This window comes from Engystomops pustulosus, chromosome 10 (assembly GCF_040894005.1).
Source record: "Engystomops pustulosus chromosome 10, aEngPut4.maternal, whole genome shotgun sequence".
NCBI lineage: Eukaryota > Metazoa > Chordata > Amphibia > Anura > Leptodactylidae > Engystomops > Engystomops pustulosus.
In genome coordinates, this window is record NC_092420.1 from 72082624 (window position 1) to 72105276 (window position 22653).

The 22653-nt window shown below is 39.5% G+C and overlaps 1 protein-coding gene across 1 annotated transcript; it reads left to right on the forward strand.

Moving 5' to 3' along the window:
- Window positions 1-20: 20 nt before the first annotated feature.
- On the forward strand, window positions 21-13615 carry LOC140105229 (ranaspumin-like). Its single transcript, XM_072129178.1, has 15 exons — window positions 21-29; window positions 1125-1157; window positions 1249-1305; window positions 2266-2322; window positions 3336-3392; window positions 4104-4169; window positions 5545-5592; window positions 5862-5906; window positions 6253-6300; window positions 7287-7331; window positions 9177-9227; window positions 9945-10013; window positions 11890-11937; window positions 12372-12451; window positions 13449-13615. The coding sequence occupies exons 1-14, from the start codon at window positions 21-23 to the stop codon at window positions 12411-12413; spliced, it is 675 nt and encodes a 224-aa protein (XP_071985279.1). The 3' UTR covers window positions 12414-12451; window positions 13449-13615.
- The last annotated feature ends 9038 nt before the right edge of the window (window positions 13616-22653 follow it).

Consider the following 22653-nt stretch of genomic DNA (forward strand, 5'->3'; position numbering starts at 1 on the left):
CAATTTTGCAGCCCATAGAAATGTTAACTGTAACTACAGCAGCAAAAAAGTAATAATAATAATAACCAAGGTCCAAAAATATTTATGTGACAGGGCAAAAGCAGATGCGGTCAAGGTAAAGCAGGCAAACATTACTAGAGGAAATCACAGGTTAATGTGCACATTACAAAGCTACTGGGGTCTAAACATAGACTTTCATCAGCTCAGCCTGTGCAAGTTTGCTATTAACTCTCTAATGACTTGTCCCGTTTTTGTTTCTGTGTTTTTGTTTATTGCTGCCCACCTTCAAAAATCCATATTTTACTTTAAATATCCATGTACAGAGCTGTGTGAGGGCTTGTTTTTATGTTAAACAATTGTACTTTCTAGTGGCTGGATAATAATATTCTATATCATTTAGTGAGAAAAAAAATATAAAAATGTGGAAACTAGTGAAAAAAAACACATTTGCACAATTTTCTTGTGTGCTCTGTATATTTATGTATTTTAATTTTTATTCCAAATTATACTTTCTTCATATTCCTTGGTTGGTACAGTCACAGGAAATCCAAGTTTATGTAACTGTTAATATGTTCCAATAGTTATCTTTTTGTACCAAAAAAAATTTTTTAGTTTTTCCATGTTCTATCACCAATGAATTTTTCATATTGCAGCATTTAGACAGGTCTCATTTCTTGCAGGACAAGATTATGTTTTTATTGTTGCCATTGTCCTTACTATACAACCTTTTAGTCACTTTGTTTGAGTTGCAAATTAGCAATAAAGTGGCGGTTCAGAGATTTGGCTGCTATTTTCTGGTACAGGCTTCACTGTTGGGTAGACACATTTTCTATTTTTAAAGAGCAGGATTTTGGGGGCACAGGGATATCTAACATTTTTATGATTTCACTTGTTTATTGTTTTATATATGTTCTAGTAAAAGAAAAGGGATTTCAATTTTTAGATTCTTGTAATTTTTTTTGATTTTTAAAAACTTTTCTTTTACTATTTGTTCCCCAAGTGTGCATTGAACCTTAGGGTTTTAATCACTTCTGCCATATAATGCAATACTGAAGTATATGACAGTTATATGACTGAGGTCTAAGCAACTGTCTCTGGCAGGTTATGGTCAGGATAAATGACAGGCCTGGGAGTCCAGCATAGACATAGCTGTCATAGTAACTGATGGCGACTCCCCCAATCTTAACCAAGGTTATGTAGTTCTGATCTACATTGACTAATATATTTCTATTGTCTCTTCTTATCTAGCATGCTCCAGCTTTCACTGTAAATCTTGCAATTTTTGTGTGTAGCTACAAAGGAAAGGTAAGTAAATTATATTTGCCAATATTTAATATCAATAAAGAATGTGTTACCGTATATACTCGAGTATAAGCCGACCCGAGTATAAGCCGAGACACCTAATTTTACCACCAAAACTGGGAAAAACTACTGACTCGAGTATAAGCCGAGGGTGGGAAATGCATTGGTCAAACCCCCCAGTAGTATACAGCCTGCCAGCCCCCAGTAGTATACAGCCTGCCAGCCCCCATGTAGTATTTAGCAGCCCCTAGTAGTATACAGCAGCCCCTAGTAGTATACAGCAGCCCATAGTAGTGTACAGCAGCCCCCAGTAGTGTACAGCAGCCCCCTAGTAGTGTACAGCAGCCCCCTAGTAGTATACAGCAGCCCCCTAGTAGTATACAGCAAGCCCCTAGTAGTATACAGCAAGCCCCTAGTAGTATACAGCAAGCCCCTAGTAGTATACAGCCTGCCTGCCCCCACGGCCCTTAAAAAAAAAAACTTATATACTCACCCTCCGATGTCAGCGCGGCTCCCCGATGTCGGCGCAACTTACCGATGTCCCCGATGTCAGCGTGTCCCGTCTTCTTTCTTCTCCGCGGCTCCTCTTCTCTCTTCTATCTTCCGGCATGGACGCGGCCATGTTTTCTTCTAGCATGCGCATACTATGACGCGGCCGCTGCTGACGTCATAGTATGCGCGGCCACTAAGAAAACATGGGCACGTCCATGACAGAAGAAAGAAGAGAGAAGAGGAGCCGCGGAGAAGAAAGAAGACGCAACGCGCTGACATCGGAGGGTGAGTATTTAAGTTTATTTTTTTTAAGTGGGTAATTTTTTTTTTTGTTATAGACTCATGTATAAGTCGAGGGGACATTTTACAGCACATTTTTTGTGCTGAAAAACTCGCCTTATACGCAAGTATATACGGTAGTTAATTGTATAATTGTACATATATTTATTTTTCGTAATTGTTTACCCACAGATCACACGAAATGAAGAGAAATTTAGGGCAGCTACGAAAGAACTTATACTCATACTGGTAAGATATGACATTGCTATTGTTTAAGAACATGTGCTGTAAATATATATATATATAGTCGTACAATTACACTAGATTACTTACATAGCGAGAGAGGGGAAACATTTGTCAGGTTCCAATGGACACTGATAGACATTTCTGCAGTAGAACCTTGTGGGGCAGATTTATCAAACTGTCTAAAAGTAAGAATGTTCTTAGTTGCCCATGGCAACCAATTAAAGCTCCCCTTTAAAATAGTCATGAGCACTGGTAAAATGAAAGCTGAACTGTTATTGGTTTTAAGAACATTCTTACTTTTATACAGCTTGATAAATCTGCCCCTACGTTTCTAATGTTTTTGGTGGCTTATGCAGTGAAGCATCTCAATTATTGTTGCAGCACTGTATGTATTTCTTATCATTTGTAACCTTCAAAAGTATATTACTGCCGTTACAGGATATAAGTAAGGAACGGCGCTAAATTCTGTTGAAAAGATTTGTAGAGAAGTGTCTGGAAGTCCTATCTCAATTTTCCGTTCCCCTCAAACAGTAGTGTCATGATATTTATCAGCTACTGACAGGACAGGACAGACCATGGGATGCTATAGGATTAGGATGGTTTCCTATTTCCCATTATAGATGTTGTTTAGTGAATGTAATATCTCCCAGTTATAATTTATTAGGGTATAATTTGCTTACTAAAAGGAATTTATGATTATTAGTTAGAAACTTACTATACAGTATATCCAAGTGTAACAGTTCCAGTAATCCCTGACTGAACCATATTTCATTGATTTTAATTTTTATTGTTGTATTTATCACAGTGCAGGGTCATAGTGATACAAGATAAGGATGGCGATGACATTATAGAATACCTGACACTGGAATAAAAAAGTGCCCTAAAAAACTATTCTGAATCTTGTTCTACATAGTTTATTTTTAGAACATGATAAATGATGTTATATGACATAGAACATATTGTTTGTAGCTGATGACCTAAATAAAAGGTTCTCTTTTCTTCTAATCTCTTACTAGAAATGTGCCGGTTGTGCTTTGGATGTAATTCTTAATATTCATGAAGATCAGACATTAGTAAGTAAAGAACTGCATTAACACCTCATTCTAAATGAAGTGAAAAATATGGATATGAATGGACTAGCTTCCCGGAAACCAAATAATTGGAAAGCCAACAGAACAGATATTAAATGAGGTCAATTGCCATCAAAACATTAAGAATGAAGAATTGGTGTACAGGCCTGACATCTGCTCCAACTACTTATATATATGGCTGTGGGAGATGTTGCTTACAACTTCAACACTTTCTGCATTATTAGAACACAGACTATAGAGCAGGGGCCATAATAGTCAATGGTGGGTCCCCATTAGGACATTCTGGGTGCATCACCACCCAAAAAACCTATCAATTCTACAGCCTAATGTTTCCTAGAAGTGGCTTGTACCTGCACCCCCTGCATGGTAGTAGGCTAAGGGGCTAGAAGAAAGGAAGGACTTGGGAGTCACTGTAAATTGATACTATTATTCTTCTGGGATGTGACAATTGGGATAAATGATCCCTTCTTTCTGGATTACCCATCCACTTATCTTCATAGGAAATGTAAGTGGCTGCTTATATATGTTACATGTTTATATACAGTCACACATATACAGTCACACAGATGATTTAAAATGTACATTTAATATATTTTACCTTTTAATTTAAGCTTCGGAGGATATACTTCTATGAAATTTAAAAGTAATGGATAAAACCATGTTTCTACTGTGTTAAATGTATTTCCCCTACAGGAGGAAGCGTTAGCAGCAGCTGGAAAGACTCTGGAGGATGTGGCTCGTGAGTTGTTCGAATTGCTTGTAAGTTATTCCTTTAAATGTGATTGCACAGCACGGCCCTTACTGGGGGATTCAGATATAAAATTTGTATTTCTATGGAATGTAAACTATGAAGGTGGATACATTTTATAGTTTTCCACAATGTTGATCAGTGTGGAATTAGATCAATTGATAGCTACAAAAACTTCCAAAATAATAAGATATATAGTTTTTCATATTTTTACACTTGACTGTAAAGAAATTCTTATTAGATCCAGATTAATTCATAGATTGATAGAAATGTATTGGATAACGCACAATCAAGGTTACAGTTACATGACTATAACCTTGGTGTAGTCCTCGGCCTACATACAAGACTCCATTCACATTTCAAGCAATTAGACTTTTTGACTGCTTTCCCATTTTTTTGATGGATTAATTTTTGACAGATTTATTCTTAAAGTCAGTGGTAAAAACTGAAAGCAGCTTTCTGATAGGAGACTGTTTTGTAATCTGAAAGTAAAGCACATGAGGCAGAGATACAAATGAAAGAGTTTAGTTTTCATAAAAAAATAGATCATTCAAGTCCTGAAGTTTTCCAAAAATGTGAACAAACGCTGAAACATCTGATGGCCTTAGGACTCTGGTTTTACTGGTGTGTGGGTGGCAGTCTGCCAAAACGCTCTAGGATAAAAGGGAACAGCAGCGAATTATGCTGAAACTCAACCTGCACACAACATATTCCCTGATCATTAGTCAGACCGCTCCAGGATATGTTAGATTGCAGGTAGGTTCCTCTGGTATCGCTGTAACTTGCTGGCGTTATGGAATAGGTTGCTTGTCATAAGATAATACAAAAGGTTCAAAAGCTACTACCAGCCTGTTATCCAGGACAGTGACAGGAGGACAGGAGATTGTCCCACTCTCTGTTTGGTATAATGCTGAACTTCCAGAGTATAAGATGACATCAATGTGATGCGGGCACTGTCCTGTATATTGTGTTGGTGGAGGTTTCTGAGCATCAATCTCATGGCTGGGTCAGCACAATGGTGTCACCTTAAAAGTAGTAAAAGTAGCAGCACCATGGTATTTATTCAGACCATCTGCTTTGTTTTCCAATACTTATTTGTTCCAATTTGGATTTTATTGAAAATTTCACAATACTGGAAGAGGCTATAGCTGATATCTACCTGACCAGATGTAATTCTGTCCCCAAGACTTGTCCCCAAAACTTTAAGTTTTGAATAAATCTTGTTAAAGTTCTTAAAATACTTCCAGAAAAAACTACTGATACTTCCTATTATAATTTCTATGTAATATATATTTTTAAGACCAGGTATAATAACAGACTTACAACTTTTCTATGTAGAAAATGTAAATATAGAAAATCCTCATCATCATCATTGTATTTTTCCAGGACACACTAAAACTGAGTGAAGGTGCAACACAAATACTATGTGCGCTGGTAAGTTTACCATTATGTGTTATAGCTCTCTCAGAGATTTATTTACACCATATTATATGGCAGCTTAAAGTGTAAGAGACTGTGTAACCATTTAATTATTTGATTGATTATCTCTTTTTAATATAACAGTGGTGTTTAATATTATTATGAACTTTATTCTAATAATCTCTCTGGTAATGTGACACATATGGACATGTGTTAACAGAACAAATGATTATATCTGCAGAATTCATGATTTCTGATAAAATTATTTATATTTATAATTACAGGCAGATGATGCTTTGCTATCAACCTGTTTGGCAAAGGCCCTGACGGTATCACCAATTTATACTTTCATATTTGTAGATAGAAAAATGAAATAAGTTCTAAAAGGTTTATTCAATTAACATTATTAATGGAAAAGTTTAGTAGAAATAAATATAATCGGATTATCTATTGTAATTCTCTACTCTTTGAATACACACACATAAACACTAATGTTATATATATGGAGGGGGAGCAGTGGATCAGTCGTGGTATTATTACAGTAACTTACACATATCACACTGAATTATCTTTTTTGTAGATTGATGGATATTATTTAAAATTGGACTGAAATAAATCTAAAGATCACATGACTTTAATAGCAAATACAACTTACTTGTATATTCTTTATTTTAGAATAATGTGTCTCCATTGCCCGACAACCTAAAGGCCTTCATTTGTAAGGTAAAAATAATAATTTTAATGTAATGATAAAAAAAAGTTTGGCTTTGGTCAGACTTTGGTCAGACTTGGTTTATCTAGATATAAAAGTCTTATAGTCACAGCCTGGATATCTACAGAAATGTTACTTGTGGGTATAGAACACTCAGGAGTAGGAAGTTCTTATAGAAGTCTGATATTCACAGCCATTTGGGGATGAGGCCACTAATGGGAGGATGGAATCAGTGTGACACATGGAAAGGTCTCTTCTTCCTCTTTTCTGTGGAAGTGACAGATCTGATCCCCCTGCACTGGTTTTCTCGTTAATAACTAAAAGATATCAAATATTTATATGATTGCATTTATTAGTGGTAAAAAATCATGTAATTTTAATGTACTGCTGAGAGCTTAATTCAATCAGAATTATTACTTTGTGAACCTTACAGATGTTTTACATGGACTAGGTCTGGTAATTATACATGATTCTATAGTATGTGTGATGTGGGCAGGACTGGTTTGTTGAAAGGTTATATATATTTTAATATATAGTTTGTCGTGAACAACCAATTGTCACAGACACCACCTCATTCTGACTGCTGAGACCCCCAGGCTATCTGCTTTAGAAGTTGTTAGAGGGGGTTTTCTATCCATTGTATGTAGGGCATATACAGAGCAAATGTCATAAATACATCATTGAGCTTATTGTCCCCTTCCTGCGGCCGGGCTGATCGGAGAGCTTTCACCACATTTGCCTTCTCTCACCATTCAGACCTATGGCAGTGCTGAAAATAACTCGAAAAGACTCGAATAGACTTGAATAGAGAGTGGCCACATATACATGGCAAACCTATATACTTTGTTCCTTATGCATGCCAAACTTTACAGCTGTACCAAGGGAGTCAAGGACCCGCACCTATGGAAAGGTCATGAATACACAAGATAGGAAAATCCCTTTAATTTATTAGAGATTATAGTAAATTCCCATGTAACTTGCTGCGTTTGCTTTCTAGGGAGATCGAAATGCAGTAACTGCAAAAGATGTTGTGCAGCTCTTGGTATGTTTTAAAACTTCTAATTCACTGTAATGAGTAGAGACCTAGTCACACAAAACGGATGTCTCCATATACAGACACTAATTCATCTAGATACTGATCTCATTGGAAATAGAATAGTCAGATACCTTTACACATACAAGAACCATCTCTGCCTATGTGCTTTATACATGTGAATCTTATTCTTATCATTCTGTACACCAAAACTTAGTACAGAAAATGCAATGATAAATATCCCCTGTATAGCTCTGAAGGATAGAACAGGCTGCTACACCCACTACTATGGGCTTCCAAGGGACACAAACCCTTCATCATTAAGAAAAAAAACTTAACTCACCTTCAGCTTCTTCTCCCCCGCCCTGCGGCTCCATTTTCTCCTCTTTCTGCCTGGGCACATACACTATGATGCGGAGGTGTCATTAATAGTGTGGGAGAAATCTCTGCTGTGGACATTTATGTAAAGGGGCATCTGTTGAGGACATTTTATGAAAGGAGTGCATCTGCTGTGGAAATGTTATTCTAGGGGGGCATCTGTTGTGGACATTTATGTACAGGCGGTCCCCTACTTAAGAACACTCGACTTACATACGACCCCTAGTTACAAACGGACCTCTGGATATTGGTAATTTATTGTACTTTAGTCCTAGGCTACAATGATCAGCTGTAACAGTTATCACAGGCGTCTGTAATGAAGCTTTAGTGTTAATATTGATTCTTATGACAACCCAACATTTTTAAAATCCAATTGTCACAGAGACCAAAAAAGTTCTGGCTGGGATTACAATGATAAAATATACAGTTCCGACTTACATTCAAACTCAACTTAAGAACAAACCTACAGACCCTATCTTGTATGTAACTGCCTGTAAATGGAAATCTGCTGCAGATACTTATGTATAAGAGGGCTCTGCTGTGGACATTTCATTAAAGGGGGCCCTGCTGAGGACATAACATTAAATGGGGCTCTGTTGTGGACATTACATCAAAGGGGGGCTTTACTGCTGATATTTCATTAATGTGGAGCTCTGTTTCCTACTCTAGGGCTTATTCTTGAGTCAATACCTATTTTTTCTAAAATTGGGAGCCTTGGCTTATATGCAGTCTTGGATATCTGGTTGTGATGGTTTCCTGCAGTTATGGAATGAGATTGGCTTTACTTAAAAGATGGGTTTTAAGTGCTTGTTTGAAGTTTATCATGAAATTACTTTTAGGAACAGTACGAGATTAACCATATAGATGAGTACCTAAGTCCTAACATCTGGGCACATGTTAGTTTAGATACCGAGGGGCCCTAGTCTTGTGAACAGCCCAGGGCCCATGACACCCTTAATCCTCCACTTATATCTAGCATTGGTTGAACTCAATTAAACATTTACCCCTATTGGTGGCTCCAGTAAAATGATATGAATGTATGTTGAGATGTGTATGGAGGAAATGAAACCCTGGACAACCTTCTCGCCCAGCCCCATACCAGCTGCATGTTCTGCCTTTATGCTTACTCAAACTCTGTCATCGATAATCCTTCATTTTTCCAGATATGACACATACATCATACAATAGAACGGCTATATAATGCACAGTTATTGGAATCAAGTAGGAGAGAGAAAGCTATGGGTAGTTGTAGTTATTTCTTTACACTTGAAAACCTGAATCACAAGATCAAAATTGTTAGGCAAACTTATGGAAAAAAATGCCATGGATAACTAGATCAGTGACATCATTTTTAGCTATATAGACTATATTGATAGGTGACCACTGGCTGATTATTGCTGTCGTATTATTAAGTTGCTTCTATCGCTTCTAATACAAGAAGGTAACACAAGTTTTATTGTCTTTATTTCTCATTAGAAAAACGCTGCTTGCTTTGGGGACGATGCACTTGGCACTGGTGATACAGTGGTAAGAAATCTTGCTCTTATTAGTATATCTTAAAATCATTCCATTAGTCCAAATCATTCAGATGAGTCTTTGTGATACTGTGGGCTTGGTGTTCATACACTATAACAAAGCAGAAGAACAGAATCCTCAAAGGGAGCTGTAAAGGTCGCCCAAAACTGTAACATGTGGATATTTTCATATACAATATCTACACAAAGGGGCAGATTTACTTACCCGGCCCATTCGCGATCCAGCGGCGCGTTCTGTGCGGTGGATTCGGGTCTTCTGGCGATTCACTAAGGCAGTTCCTCCGACGTCCACCAGATGTCGCTGCTGCGCTGAAGTTCCCCGAGAAACGCCAGAATGCACCATTCTATAACTGGTGAAGGTAAGAGCATGTCCAGCAACACTTTTTTTTTTTTTAAATGCGGCGGTTTTTCTGAATTCCTTCGGGTTATCGTTCGGCCACACCCCCTGATTTCCGTTGCGTGCATGCCGGCGCTGATGCGCCACAATCCGATCGCGTGCACCAAAAACCCGGGGCAATACAGGGAAAATACGCTCAAATCGGAAATATTCGGGTAACACGTTGGGAAAACATGAATCGGGCCCTTAGTAAATGACCCCCAAAGTGTTAGTTTCCTCAGTACAATAAAGAAAGGTTTCTACAGTCTGATAAAGATAATACAGTAAGATCACTTGTATAACTAACACATTTACATGACAAATGTATTACAGGAAGAATTAGTCACAAAGCTTGGAGAAAGTGTAGAAGGTTTATTGCAGAAGGTCCTTGATTTACTTCAGGTAAGTTTCTTTTTAGATTTTGAAAATATTTGTGTAATTATTGTATTGTTATAGTCTAATAAGATGTAATTATAACCCCCCATCTGTGAAATATTGGTGAGAATCACAAATCTACAACATTTATAGTTATAGTACATGTTATTATTCATTCACTTCTCTATTCATTTCACAATTCCCAACTGATTTAGAAGGAAGGAAGGAAGAATCTACTTTTGAGTACAGGCAGTCCCCTACTTAAGAACACCCAACTTACTTTACTGTACTTTAGCCTTAGGCTACAATAAACAGCTATAACAGTTATCAAAGGTGCCTGCAGTTAAGCTTTATTGTTAATCCTGGTTCTTATGATAACCCAAAAGTTTTAAAATCCAATTCTCACAGAGACCAAAAAAAATTTTGGGCGGAGTTACAATGATAAAATATACAGTTCCGACTTACATACAAATTCAACTTAAGAACAAACCTAAAGAACCTATCTTGTATGTAACCCAGGGACTGTCTGTAATGCGGGCAATTTGAAAGGAAATGTTCTATAGGACAGCAAAGCACTTTGAGATAATGTACAGAATAGATAATACTGGTGTACAGATCTAAGAATACAACTAGCACCAGGTTAAAATAATAATAGCAAGTGAATATACAGTAAAGTATTAGTATTTTTCCACTACAAATAGTTTATGGTTTTGTCGAGATCTCAAATTTACTTTTGGGATCCAGATTCCTATGTGGAGCTTGTTACTTGTCCACAGATTTACTACTGACTCCTAGAACAAGAGGCTGCAGCACAGTAATAATGAAAGAGCGAACAATCAGAGGTTTCTACATCGTTCCATCATTTATGGTTTAACCTCACAATAATATACTTGCAGCAGGTCACATTTACATACTGAACATATTACCTTGTAGGTGAGGTGCCCAAGTCTTACTTAGGAAAAACTGGTTTCAAACACAAGAAAGGCCTGCTTATGGCACTGGACATTTATCCAACTAGAACTTTGAAGCAAGATTATGTTTTCTTTTTTCTTTCTTACAATACAATGATTCTACTTCTTCTGAGATATACTCCTCTACATCTCTTGCCCATTTATTTTCTACCTTACAATTACAGTTATTCTCGTCCCCAGATGTCAAATTCATTCTAATGTTTATAATCGAAGGGTTTCCTCCCACTGAGTCAAATATTTTCCCAAAAAGTTCACAGTTACCTTTTCCTATCCTCTTCAAAAATCCTTTATCCATTAATGATCTGTAAATAATACAAAACATTCTGAGTCCCTTAAACCAAACTCACTCTTTACCTGGTCAAATAACTTCAATTACTTTCCCTTCATATCTATTATATCTCCAAGCCCATAGACTCCTTTCTTCTCCCAATTGGAAAGCCATCCCTGCTGTCCTTTTCATTTACCCATATAAAATAAGTCTCTTAGTAACAAAAATTCTGAAATATCCATTGGTAACTGGAATTTTTTTTCTAATAAGCCTCCAGACCACACTGGTATCTCTTAAAAGTATTGATGCTTTCCTGGTATCTTTAAATTGGAATTATTTTCATGCACAAATCTTCCCAAAGTTAAAGAGGAAGCCAGAGTTTCCCCTCTAGTAGTAAGATTGTCTTAAGCACAAAAACTGTTGCAAAAGTGCAAATGCACCAAAAAAGTTTCAACTAAACAAAAAGAAGCCAAGCCAAATAAAAGATACATGTGTCCCCATAAGTTTATATATTGTCTAGAAGCTGACAGAATCTCATTTAGATTTCACCAATTTAGGAATTTATTAAATACTGCACAACAATATTATTAGATTTCAGTAAATTTGCCTTTAGTAAAACCATATAAAAAACAACAACTATTAAAAACTTTTTATGTTATTTCAGGCACTTATCGGACCATCTGGGGTTTTGTATGATTTGGCATGTAAATTGGTAAGTGCACATGTATGATTGTCCTATAAATGGGATGAGGCTGGAGATAACACATTCAGGTCTTTAGGGTTTTTGTAGGATTGCTCTTTTCTTATGATTAGGAGTTTTATTTAGGATTGCTCTATGCAGATAGGAGGTGTAAATAAAATGTACCATCAAAGTGTATTCCGGTCACAACCACATATCTTCTCTTATAATCCCATAGGTGATGTAAATAGGGTGACTGTATATTTCACATCAGGATAATAATAATATCCTGCTGCAGGTCCCATTATACACAACCAGGAGTTCCACTAACATTTCTGCAGGTTTTTGTGGCGGTCAAGCAGCAGCTCGAGTCATGGAATCAGTGTTGATTTCTGTTTCTATGTTTTTAAACGTATATTTTGCTTCGCTATTACCTAATAATAACCAAATGATTCCCTTTTATTTAGATAAAGCTTCCAGATGGCGGTCTTGGTGGTATGATTGGCTGAGGTCTTGTTTCATTCAAAAACTAATCCCAACTTATCCGGTAAACTGTGCAAAATCTCATAACATTATCATTTCTTTTATATATATTTATGTTTCATTGGTCATAGTGACCATTTGGAGGATACATTTCCTTACATATTCACCTTGCTCTGTAGTATTGTGCCTCAGTGTTACTAGGGACCTCTGTACATATATGGTAGAGCATACATTATATTAATCACACAGAGCTTATTAGATGGGGAAACAATGCAATATATACACAATTTATGGAAGTATTTGGCTAGTTAAATTTTTTTTTATAAATTTCCCTCTGTACACATATGGATTTGGAACAATGTCATCCAGATGTGATTGGGCAGTATTCACTCTTATTCCACATGAATGACTTTCTTGTCTGTGTGCTATCCCTTTTTTTGCAGATAGTACACTGACACATTTATTTCAATAGCCGCATGCACACAACTGGGTGTAGTCTGTAGAAAACTCAGAGCAGGTCCTATTCCTGCCCATGTTTACAACCCAAGCTGTCCCATAGAAGACTATGACAAAAATACTGACACCACCCGGGAGACACTCAGGAGTCATTTGATGCAGCTCATATGTGCAGATCACTTACTAGGTAACACAGTTATGTGACTCTTCTAGAGAATCAGATACGAGTAACACACAAACCTTTCCTGCTGACATACGGCTCGGCAATGGATTGCACACTGATGATATTTGAAGCACAAAAATAGATCACATATCTGTTATTCGTGGCCAGAGATCAGCACATGTTCACCTGCAGGGAGCCGATACCTGAGATTTAAGAGATTTAGAAAGCAGAACACAATCCTTTATATATCCGTGTTTTACACAATCCCTTCTCTTCCATCATTATCTCTCCTCCAAAATGTTTCACTAGTAAAGTAACCCTGCACCCAGACTTTATTATATCACTGGAGGTACAACTACTGTATTCTCCAAAAAAGGTTAAAGCTGTTTATATCATGTTATATTTTACTTCATTATTTATCCTACATATCTATTTTTTTTAGGGACATTGGACCAAGAAAGTAGAAGAGATGAGAGCAAGCAATAAAAAAAGAATAAAAAATATAAAATCTTATGATTAATCCTTTTGATTTCCTTGATGATCAACCAATCTGTTTCTTATACATCTAATGTTTCATCCAATCAATAAATCTTTCTTCTAATCAATCCACTTGTGTTGTTTTATTTAGTTGTACGGAGATTTCTTGATTCCACCAGAGGAATAATTCTGTGGTTTGTCCTCAGTAACTCATGTATACTAGAAAGAAGGCCAAGAGTAGAGGTTATAGGGTAACTCTGCTTTATATTAGATGTTATTGTGTGTTTTCTCACCATTGGTAGTAATACTTAGCACATAACTACTCTGTAGGCTCAGTAATATGGTACTAGGGGGAAGGCTGCTGCAGGCCTTCTCTACTTCCCGGAACCTTGTAGGGGTCAGTTGCTTGCAGTATCGCTGGTCTGTAAAACATGGACATCTACAATACCGAGGACTTTGTATGCCGCGATGCCCACCTCAATAACACTTTCACCAGTTGGAATTCTTTTTGCTTCCAGGTGTATTAAAAGTTTCAATTAAAAGGTTCTTTTAGGTAAAATAAAAGTTAAGTTTTCTTCAGGCTTTTTGAAGATATATTGATACATCATAGATGTCCAGGTTTCTGTGCGAGTCCCAAAAATCTAATAACTAAATCCCTTGATAAATGTGGTGCAAGGTGCTTTGTTGGAATAAATTATGGCAGATTTCTGTCATAAACAGATTGATTGATACCTATTTTTTAAATTTAGGTAAAACTAGGGATGGATGAAATTGTAGTCACATGTACAGGACCACATTTACAGCTCAAGCTGCCCTAAGCGCTAAGCCTGGACACTCCCCTATTGTTTCCACTGGACTATTAGAAGGATTTACTTGTGCCTAATGAAAAATAATGGTTTTTGATAAGAGATAAAGTATTAAACTATCTGTTCGTGACAGTGATATCTCAACCGTGACCTGAAGGTAAAATCCCACTCCTAATACCTATCACCATTTGTACCCTCATTGCTGTATATTATGACCCTGTGTGTAAGGCTATAGACCATTAACTAATTGTATGAGACAAGCACGGATATGCTGAATTTGTGTTCAAATGTGTAACATCACTGCCTGAAAAATTAGAACACTTAAAATTTCAATATTTATTAAATATATTAAAAAGGAGCCACTCTTCAGCCACTTTCAGGTCACTGCACTGGTGCCGGATGACCGCGACATATGCGGACGAAAACATGATATAATAGCGTGCATTTGCAATGTATCCTATAGGTTTCAATCTATATGCCTCTGATGACACACTACCCCTTTGGGGAGTGTAGAAACGCGTCAGGCGGAGGAGAAATATAGGATCAATACAGTGCATATCTTACCAATGTGAATAGCACTCGATCAGTGTGTGTTAATAGGCATTGTGCAGTGACCTGAAAGTGTTAAATTAGACTGCACCTTTGTGACACAAACTTTTTTCAGTAGTATGCAAGGGGGGGATGCATGATTGGGATTGCTAAAGTGACAGATTTCTGATCCCCATACATACATTGAATTGCCTGATTCATGAATTTTGTGGCTGAAGAGTGGCCCCTTTTTAATATATTTAATAAATATTTAAATTTTTTAGTTTTCTAATTTTTCAGGCAGTGACCTATAGGCCATTAACCTCTTTATCCACACTACTATATACATTAAGAATCCCCTATGCCCCCACTCCTATACATTATCACTTTTCTACGCCCACACTTCTATACATTATTGTCCCATATGCCCCCACTTCTATACAATATCACTCTTCTATGCCCACACTCCTATACATTATCACTCTTCTATGCCCACACTTCTATACATTATGACTTCCCTGTGCCTTTATTCTTATAGACCATTTATTTCTCTGTCCATACTTCTATACACATGTACTCCCCTACCATGGCCCATTTCCCACCCTCCTTTAGATTATGACACCCCTGTGCCCCCATCTCTATAGACTTACTACTATGCCTTGACTCCTATACCTTATGACACATGTGTGCTCTCACTCTCTCTTAATCTCTTTGTGCACTCAAACTCTGTGACTCCCCAATTCCCCTTTTACCAAATATTATGACATCACTCTGCCCCCAATACTATGGACCATTATCCTCTGTGCTCTCATCCCTATATAATACAAACCTAATCTCTCCACTCACGTATAGAATAAACCCCTCCTACATACTACAATGACTTTTTACTTTTTATTTGTCTTTACTTCTATACTTTTACACACACCCTTACTCTCTGGAAGTAGTTGACAATGAGATTTTTTTTCAAAACAAAATATCTAAAAAAAGGACGTACCTGTTCCCCCCTAATGATGCCCTATCAATACCTGGTTGGCTTCAGGGTAGAGGGGGCACATTTTTGATGCCTTGCTAGGGCACCATAATGACTTGTCCAGGTCCTGCCCCCTGGGGGACTAATATGATTACACTCCCGGGAGTAGTGAGGAGTGAGTAAGGTAACAACTATATTATCAGTACTTTCTTTGGGTTAAAATAATAATATTAGTACAAGACTTCACTGTTTTTTAAATAATTAATCTACAATGAAATATAAGGTCACCTAAACCAAAAGTGCCAAAAAATGAGTCAGGATTATTATCAGAGAAATAAACATGAAATATAACTTTTTTTATACCCTTTTAGAATATCATTATATGTGAACTGCCGAATACTTTAAAAACAACATTGCCAGAAAATGAGCAATTGTCAATATGAATTAACTTATTTGGAGTTTGTTGGATTGTGCTCACCTGAGAGGAAAAAATTTGCATATTAAATACCGACAATCGATATTTATATGAGGTGCTATTTTATTATTTTTACACCAAAAGTTGTACTTGTACAGTATTCACGCCAGAGGGTGCACTCATACAGTATTTACACCAGAGGGTGTACTTGTACAGGATTCACACCACAGGGTGCACTTGTACAGTATTCACACCAGAGGGTGCACTTGTACAGCATTCACACCAGAGGGTGCACTCATACAGTATTTATACCAGAGGGTGTACTTGTACAGGATTCACACCAGAGGGTGCACTCATACAGTATTCACACCAGAGGGTGCACTTGTATAGGATTCACACTAGAGGGTGCACTCATACAGTATTCACACCAGAGGGTGCCCCTGTACAGTATTCACACCAGAGGGTGCACTTGTACAGGATTCACACCAGAGGGTGCACTTGTACAGTACTCACACCAGAGGGTGCACTTGTACAGGATTCACACCAGAGGGTGCACTTGTACAGTATTCACACCAGAGGGTGCACTTGTACAGGATTCACACCAGAGGGTGCACTTGTACAGGATTCACACCAGAGGGTGCACTTGTATAGTATTTATACCAGAGGGTGCACTTATACAGGATTCCTTATATAAAAGGAAAAAAATCCTCCTAATACTGTTATATTATTGGGAACTAGTTAATTTAGAGATACATTGAGGGAGATATATTATTCCCTCTCTGGCAGTTATTTTGACACGTAAATCTGTTTATCTCGTTTTGTTCAGAGCATTTTCTGATCACTGTGGAAATGAAAGGGGAAATGGGGAAGGTATGTGCTGCATGTGTTGTGGCTGCCTATCTGCTGATGGTCATGTGTTGTGGCTGCCTATCTGCTGGGGGGCATGTGCCATGGCTACCTATCTACGGGGGGGTCATGTGCCATGGCTACCTATCTACGGGGGGTCTTGTGCCGTGGCTGCCTATCTACGGGGGGGTCATGTGCCATGGCTACCTATCTGCAGGGGGTTATGTGCCATGGCTGACTATCTATGGGGGGTCATGTGCCATGGCTACCTATCTACTCGGGGGCATGTGTTGTGGCTAACTATCTACTCGGGGGCATGTGCTGTGGCTACCTATCTACTGGGGGGCATGTAATCAATTGTTGCCGTCTCTTTTTATACAGTACACTAAATTACTAGTGTTACATGACATGAATTGACTTTATACACCTTATTATCCACTGGGTTAAAAAATTCCTTCAGGTGTCACAAAAGAACATGTTTTGCACCTTGTAGACTCACCTTGTAGCACATATCAAATCCAGTGACTCTCATCCAATGGTCCCTTTTCTCATGATCCATAAAAAGATATGGTGACAGTTGATTACCTAATGTCACCTCTCTTTTGGTTGCTATCCTGCAACAATAAACTCTCCATTATAGCATCATCCTTCAGTAAAGGCAAATGTTTCAACACTATTCTGTGTATGTCATAAACTAAGAGTTATATTGTAAACCCAAGATTGGTATATTATTATTATTATTATTATTATTATTATTATTATTATTATTATCCTTTGATAATATTGCTTTTTTTTTCTTTCCCTTCTGATTGATTCTATTTCTTTTATCAACCAAGAATCTTGCTCTATTTAACCCCTTAAGGACCACACCCTTTTTTGTTTTTGCGTCTTTGTTTTTCACTCCCCACCTTCAAAAATCTATAACTTTTTTTATTTTTCCATGTAAAGAGCTGTGTATGGGCTTGTTTTCTGTGTAACAAATTGCACTTTATATTGACTGTATTTAATATTCCATGCCGTATGCTAGGAAGCAGGTAAAAAGTTCTGAATGCAGTAAAAATGATGAGAAAACGCATTTGCTCCATCTCTTGTAGGTTTGGATTTTACGGCTTTCACTGTGCTCCCCAAATGACAGGTCTACTTTATTCTTTTTTTCAGTACGATCACTGAGATAACAAATTTGTAGAGGTTTTATAATGTTTTCATACATGAACAAAAATTAAAACCTCCTGTACAAAAAAAAAAACTTAATTTTGTCGTCTTCTGGCACTAATAAGTTTTTCATACTTTGGTGTACAGAGGTGTGCTCGGTGTCATATTTTGCTACTTTTGTTGATATTTTCAATGCTTCTCTTTTTAGGAATGTACAACCTTTTGATCACTTTTTATTGAATTTTTTATATTTTTCAAAGCCTCATACCCCTTCTTTTTCCTCCACCTGTATGCCTGCCTCTCAGCACTTTACCTGGTAACTAGCAACTTTGTGCCTTGGTTTACCTTTTTCTGGACAAATCTCTCAAACGTGCTCTGGGGCTATTTACTGGCTGTGCACTAGCACTTTAGAAACTGATATCCGTTTGGCACCTTAAATACTAGGACATATGTATATGTGCCCTATAAACATCTTACCAATATACATTTTGTGCAAATTCTGTAAGGTAGGAATATTTTTTCACCATTGAGTGTTTTTGCAGGTGGTAGCACTGTGTTGACCCACACCACGGTCTCCAGTCGCATTCCATGTATATTACATGTTTTAAATGTTTTGAAATATATGTGCTATTTTTTGTTTCTGTTTGGACTTAAATAAAATGTATTTGATTGTGATAGTTGAACAGCTTTTGGTGCATTCTGTTTTCTTGTTGGATTGTTGATATATTTCATTGCACCAGCTCAGTTGTACTACAGGTTGTGCTGACCATTGCATTGTCTAATACCACTACTAGCTTAACCACCACCAGTATGCGCAGGCATATGAGTGCTAAACACTCAGCCCCCTGCCCAGGACCCCGGCACAAACACTTCCCGCTCGAAAACTACACCTTTGCCTCCACGATCCTCCACAGCGTCCACCAATGTCTCCATGCGCAGCGTTCAGCTGTCTATACCCCAGATACTGGAGCGCAAGAGGAAATACAGTTCCAACCACCCACAGCTGCCACTACTTTTCCCGATGTGCCGTCCCAGCCCTGCACCAGCGTGTGTCAGACAACATCATCCGTTCCATGACCAATGCCATTTCTGACAAGGTCCACCTAACCACGGACACGTTGGCGAGTGCTGCCGGGCAGGGCCACTATATGTCGCTGACGGCACATTGGGTTAACTTGGTGGAGGCTGGGACCGAGTCTGACCCTGGGGCCGCTCATATACTGCCGAGGATTGCGGGGCCTACCTTGGTCATGGTCTCTCAGGCCTACTATGAGCCCTCCTCCCACCCCTCCTCCACCTCCAAATTACCATCCGTGGGCATGGCGCCATCAGTCGGTAGCTTTATGTACAGCAGCAGTGCCGCCGCTAAGCGACAGCAGGCGATGCTCAAACTGCTGAGCCTAGGCGATATAATGCACACCGCCCAAGAGCTATTACAGGGCATCACGGCGCAGACCGATGTGTGGCACCGCTGAACCTGAAGCCAGGCATGGTTGTGTGTGACAACGGCCGTAACCTGGTGGCGGCTCTGCAACTCGGCAGACTGACACATGTGCTATGCCTGGCCCATGTGTTAAATCTGATAGTTCAGCGGTTCCTCAAGACATACCCCAATCTGTCTGATTTGCTCACGAAGGTGCGTCGCACCTGTGCGCATTTCAGAAAGTCACCCACAGATGCTGCCACTCTCAGGGCAGTGCAGCGCCGCCTCGAACTGCCCGCTCACCGACTGTTGTGTGACGTGCCCAAGAGTTCGAATTCCACATTAACCATGTTATCCAGAGTTTACCAGCAGCGCAGAGCGATTGTAGACTGCCAGATGTCAACTTCCACTAGAACTGCTAGTCAGGTCAGTCAGCTTCCTCAAGTCTACAATGAGGAGTGGACGTGGATGTCTGATATCTGTCAGGTGCTGAGTAACTTTGAGGAGTCAACACAGATGGTCAGTGGCGATGCTGTCATCATCAGCCTCACCATCCCGTTCCTTGGCCTGTTGAAAGTCGGAAGCTTTGCGCTCGTCACAAGAGACGGGGGAAGAAGATTCCCTTGTTGATAGCCAGAGCACCCTCCGGTCTGTTTCTCAGTGCGTATCGGAGGAGGTGGAGGAGGATGAGGAGGAAGAGTAGGAGAATGTCGGCGAGACACAAGAGGGGACCATTGCTCAGTCCTTTTCAACTGTTCAGCGTGTATGGGAAGAAGAAGAGGAGTTGGAGAAAATGGAGAGTCAGGCCAGTGAGGGGAGTGAATTCTCGCGCATTGGGACTCTGGCGCATATGGCAGATTTCATGCTAGGCTGCCTATCCCGTGACCTTCGTGTTCAAAAAAATTTTTCCAGCACCAATTACTGGGTATTCACTCTCCTGGACCCACGGTATAAGCAAAATCTTTCGACTCTCATCCCTGTAGAGGAAAGGAGTGTGAGAGTGCATGAATACCAGCAGGCCCTGGTGCACAAGCTGAAACAGTCTTTCCCATCTGACACCGCTTGCGGCAGAGGGCGTACTTCTGCGGGACAAGTAGCGAGGGAGAGTAGGCGAACAGGCAGCTTGTCCAGCACTGGCAGGGGTACGCTTTACAAGGCCTTTGCCAGTTTTATGTCACCCCAGCAAGACACTGTCACCTGTCCACAGTCTTGGCAGAGTAGGGGTGATCTTTACAGAAAGATGGTGAGGGAGCACGTAGTTGACCATACCATCGTCCTAAATGATTACACAGCTCCCTACAACTACTGGGTTTCAAAGCTGGACATCTGGCCCGAACTGGCGCTGTACGCCTTGGAGGTTCTTGCCTGCCCTGCCGCTAGCGTGTTGTCAGAGCGGGTTTTCAGTGCAGCTGGTGGCATCATCACCGATAAGCCTGTCAACTGACAGCGCTGACAGGCTGACGCTTATCAATATGAATCAAGCCTGGATTTCTCATGATTTCCATTCTCCACCAGGTGAAAGCAGCTCAACCAGAATAATTCTCATGTATGCACTCCTCCTCCTCATTATTTTCCTTCTCCTCCTCTTTGTACACTGAAGCAGAGGCAACTGGCTATTTTTTGCCAGGGCCAACTGACTCTAGCTATAGTACTCTATCTATTTAATTTTTATGGAGGGCCACCTACCCGGTCCTCTGTTTTTGGACTGCCACATACAGGCACTATCCAAATTTAATTGTCTCCATAGCAGCCTCACTCGGTCACTCTGTCATCGCCGTGCTGTTGCCCATAATTTTGGCATAATGGTGCGATTAGGCAGCCTCAGAGGCATCCATGCATGCTGCCTCTGCTGTTTCCTGTCCATTTCCGTGGACATATATACAGCCCCCACAAATGGGTTTTCTATTATTAATATGGCCAGTATAAAAATAATAAAACTTTTACTTACCATATATACTTGAGTATAAGCAGAGTTTTTCAGCACAATTTTTGTGCTACAAATTCCACATTTGGCTTATACTCGGGTATACAAAAAAAAATAAACTTAATACAGCCGGCATGAGGACAGAAGAGGCGCGGCCACTGAGCTGCCGCGGACCTGCGGCATGAAGATGAAGAAAACTGTCCGGGCCGTCGGAATGGTGAGTAGTAAGTTTATTTTTTACAAGCAACAGGGGCTGGCATCCTATATACATACTGAAAAGGGGCTGGCAGGCTATATACATACTTAAAAGCGGTGGCAGGCTATATACTGAAAGGGGCTGGCAGGCTATATACTTAAAAGGGCTGACAGGATAAAAGGGGTGGTACGCTATATACTGAAAGGGGCTGGCAAGCTATATACTTAAGGGGGTTGGCAGCTATATACTGGGAGGCTGTGACCAATGCATTTCCCACCCTCGGCTTATAATCAAGTCAATAGGTTTTTCCAGTTTTTGGTGGTAAAACTAGGTACCTCGGCTTATACACGGGTCGGCTTATACTCGAGTATATACTGTACAGTACCTCCTCCCACGCTCCCGGGTCTTCTGCTGGGTAGCGCTGCTGGGAATGGACACAGGCGTCGTCCTCTAAATCCATAGAGCAGGACAGACAAATGGTTGTTTCACTGTACAACACTGTTCCGCTTGCCTGGTAATCATGGTAATCTGGTAGTTCCGCTAGTGGGGGATTGGGACGAGCGCACGGATCACATAAAACCGTTTCGCTGCCTCCTTCAGGGCACCGCATCTGCTGTCTGAGGTGGAATTTTCATCTTGGCAGATTCGGCCCTGCATGTAAGTGTAACCAAATGTGAGTGTGTGGGGGGAAAGAGTAATCTACCATAAGTCAATCTGATGGTAGATTCCCTCTGCCTGCCGCTTCCCTAATCTCTTTAATCTTTTTAATCACTTTAATAATCCTGTAACCTAAACCTACCTGTCTTGGATCACGGGCGCACCCCTGTTCCTCCGCGTGCCTCGCTCGAGCCTGTGCCGTAGACTCACCTGTCCCTGCTCCGGTTCCCCAGCAGAATGCTGTGTGCGCACG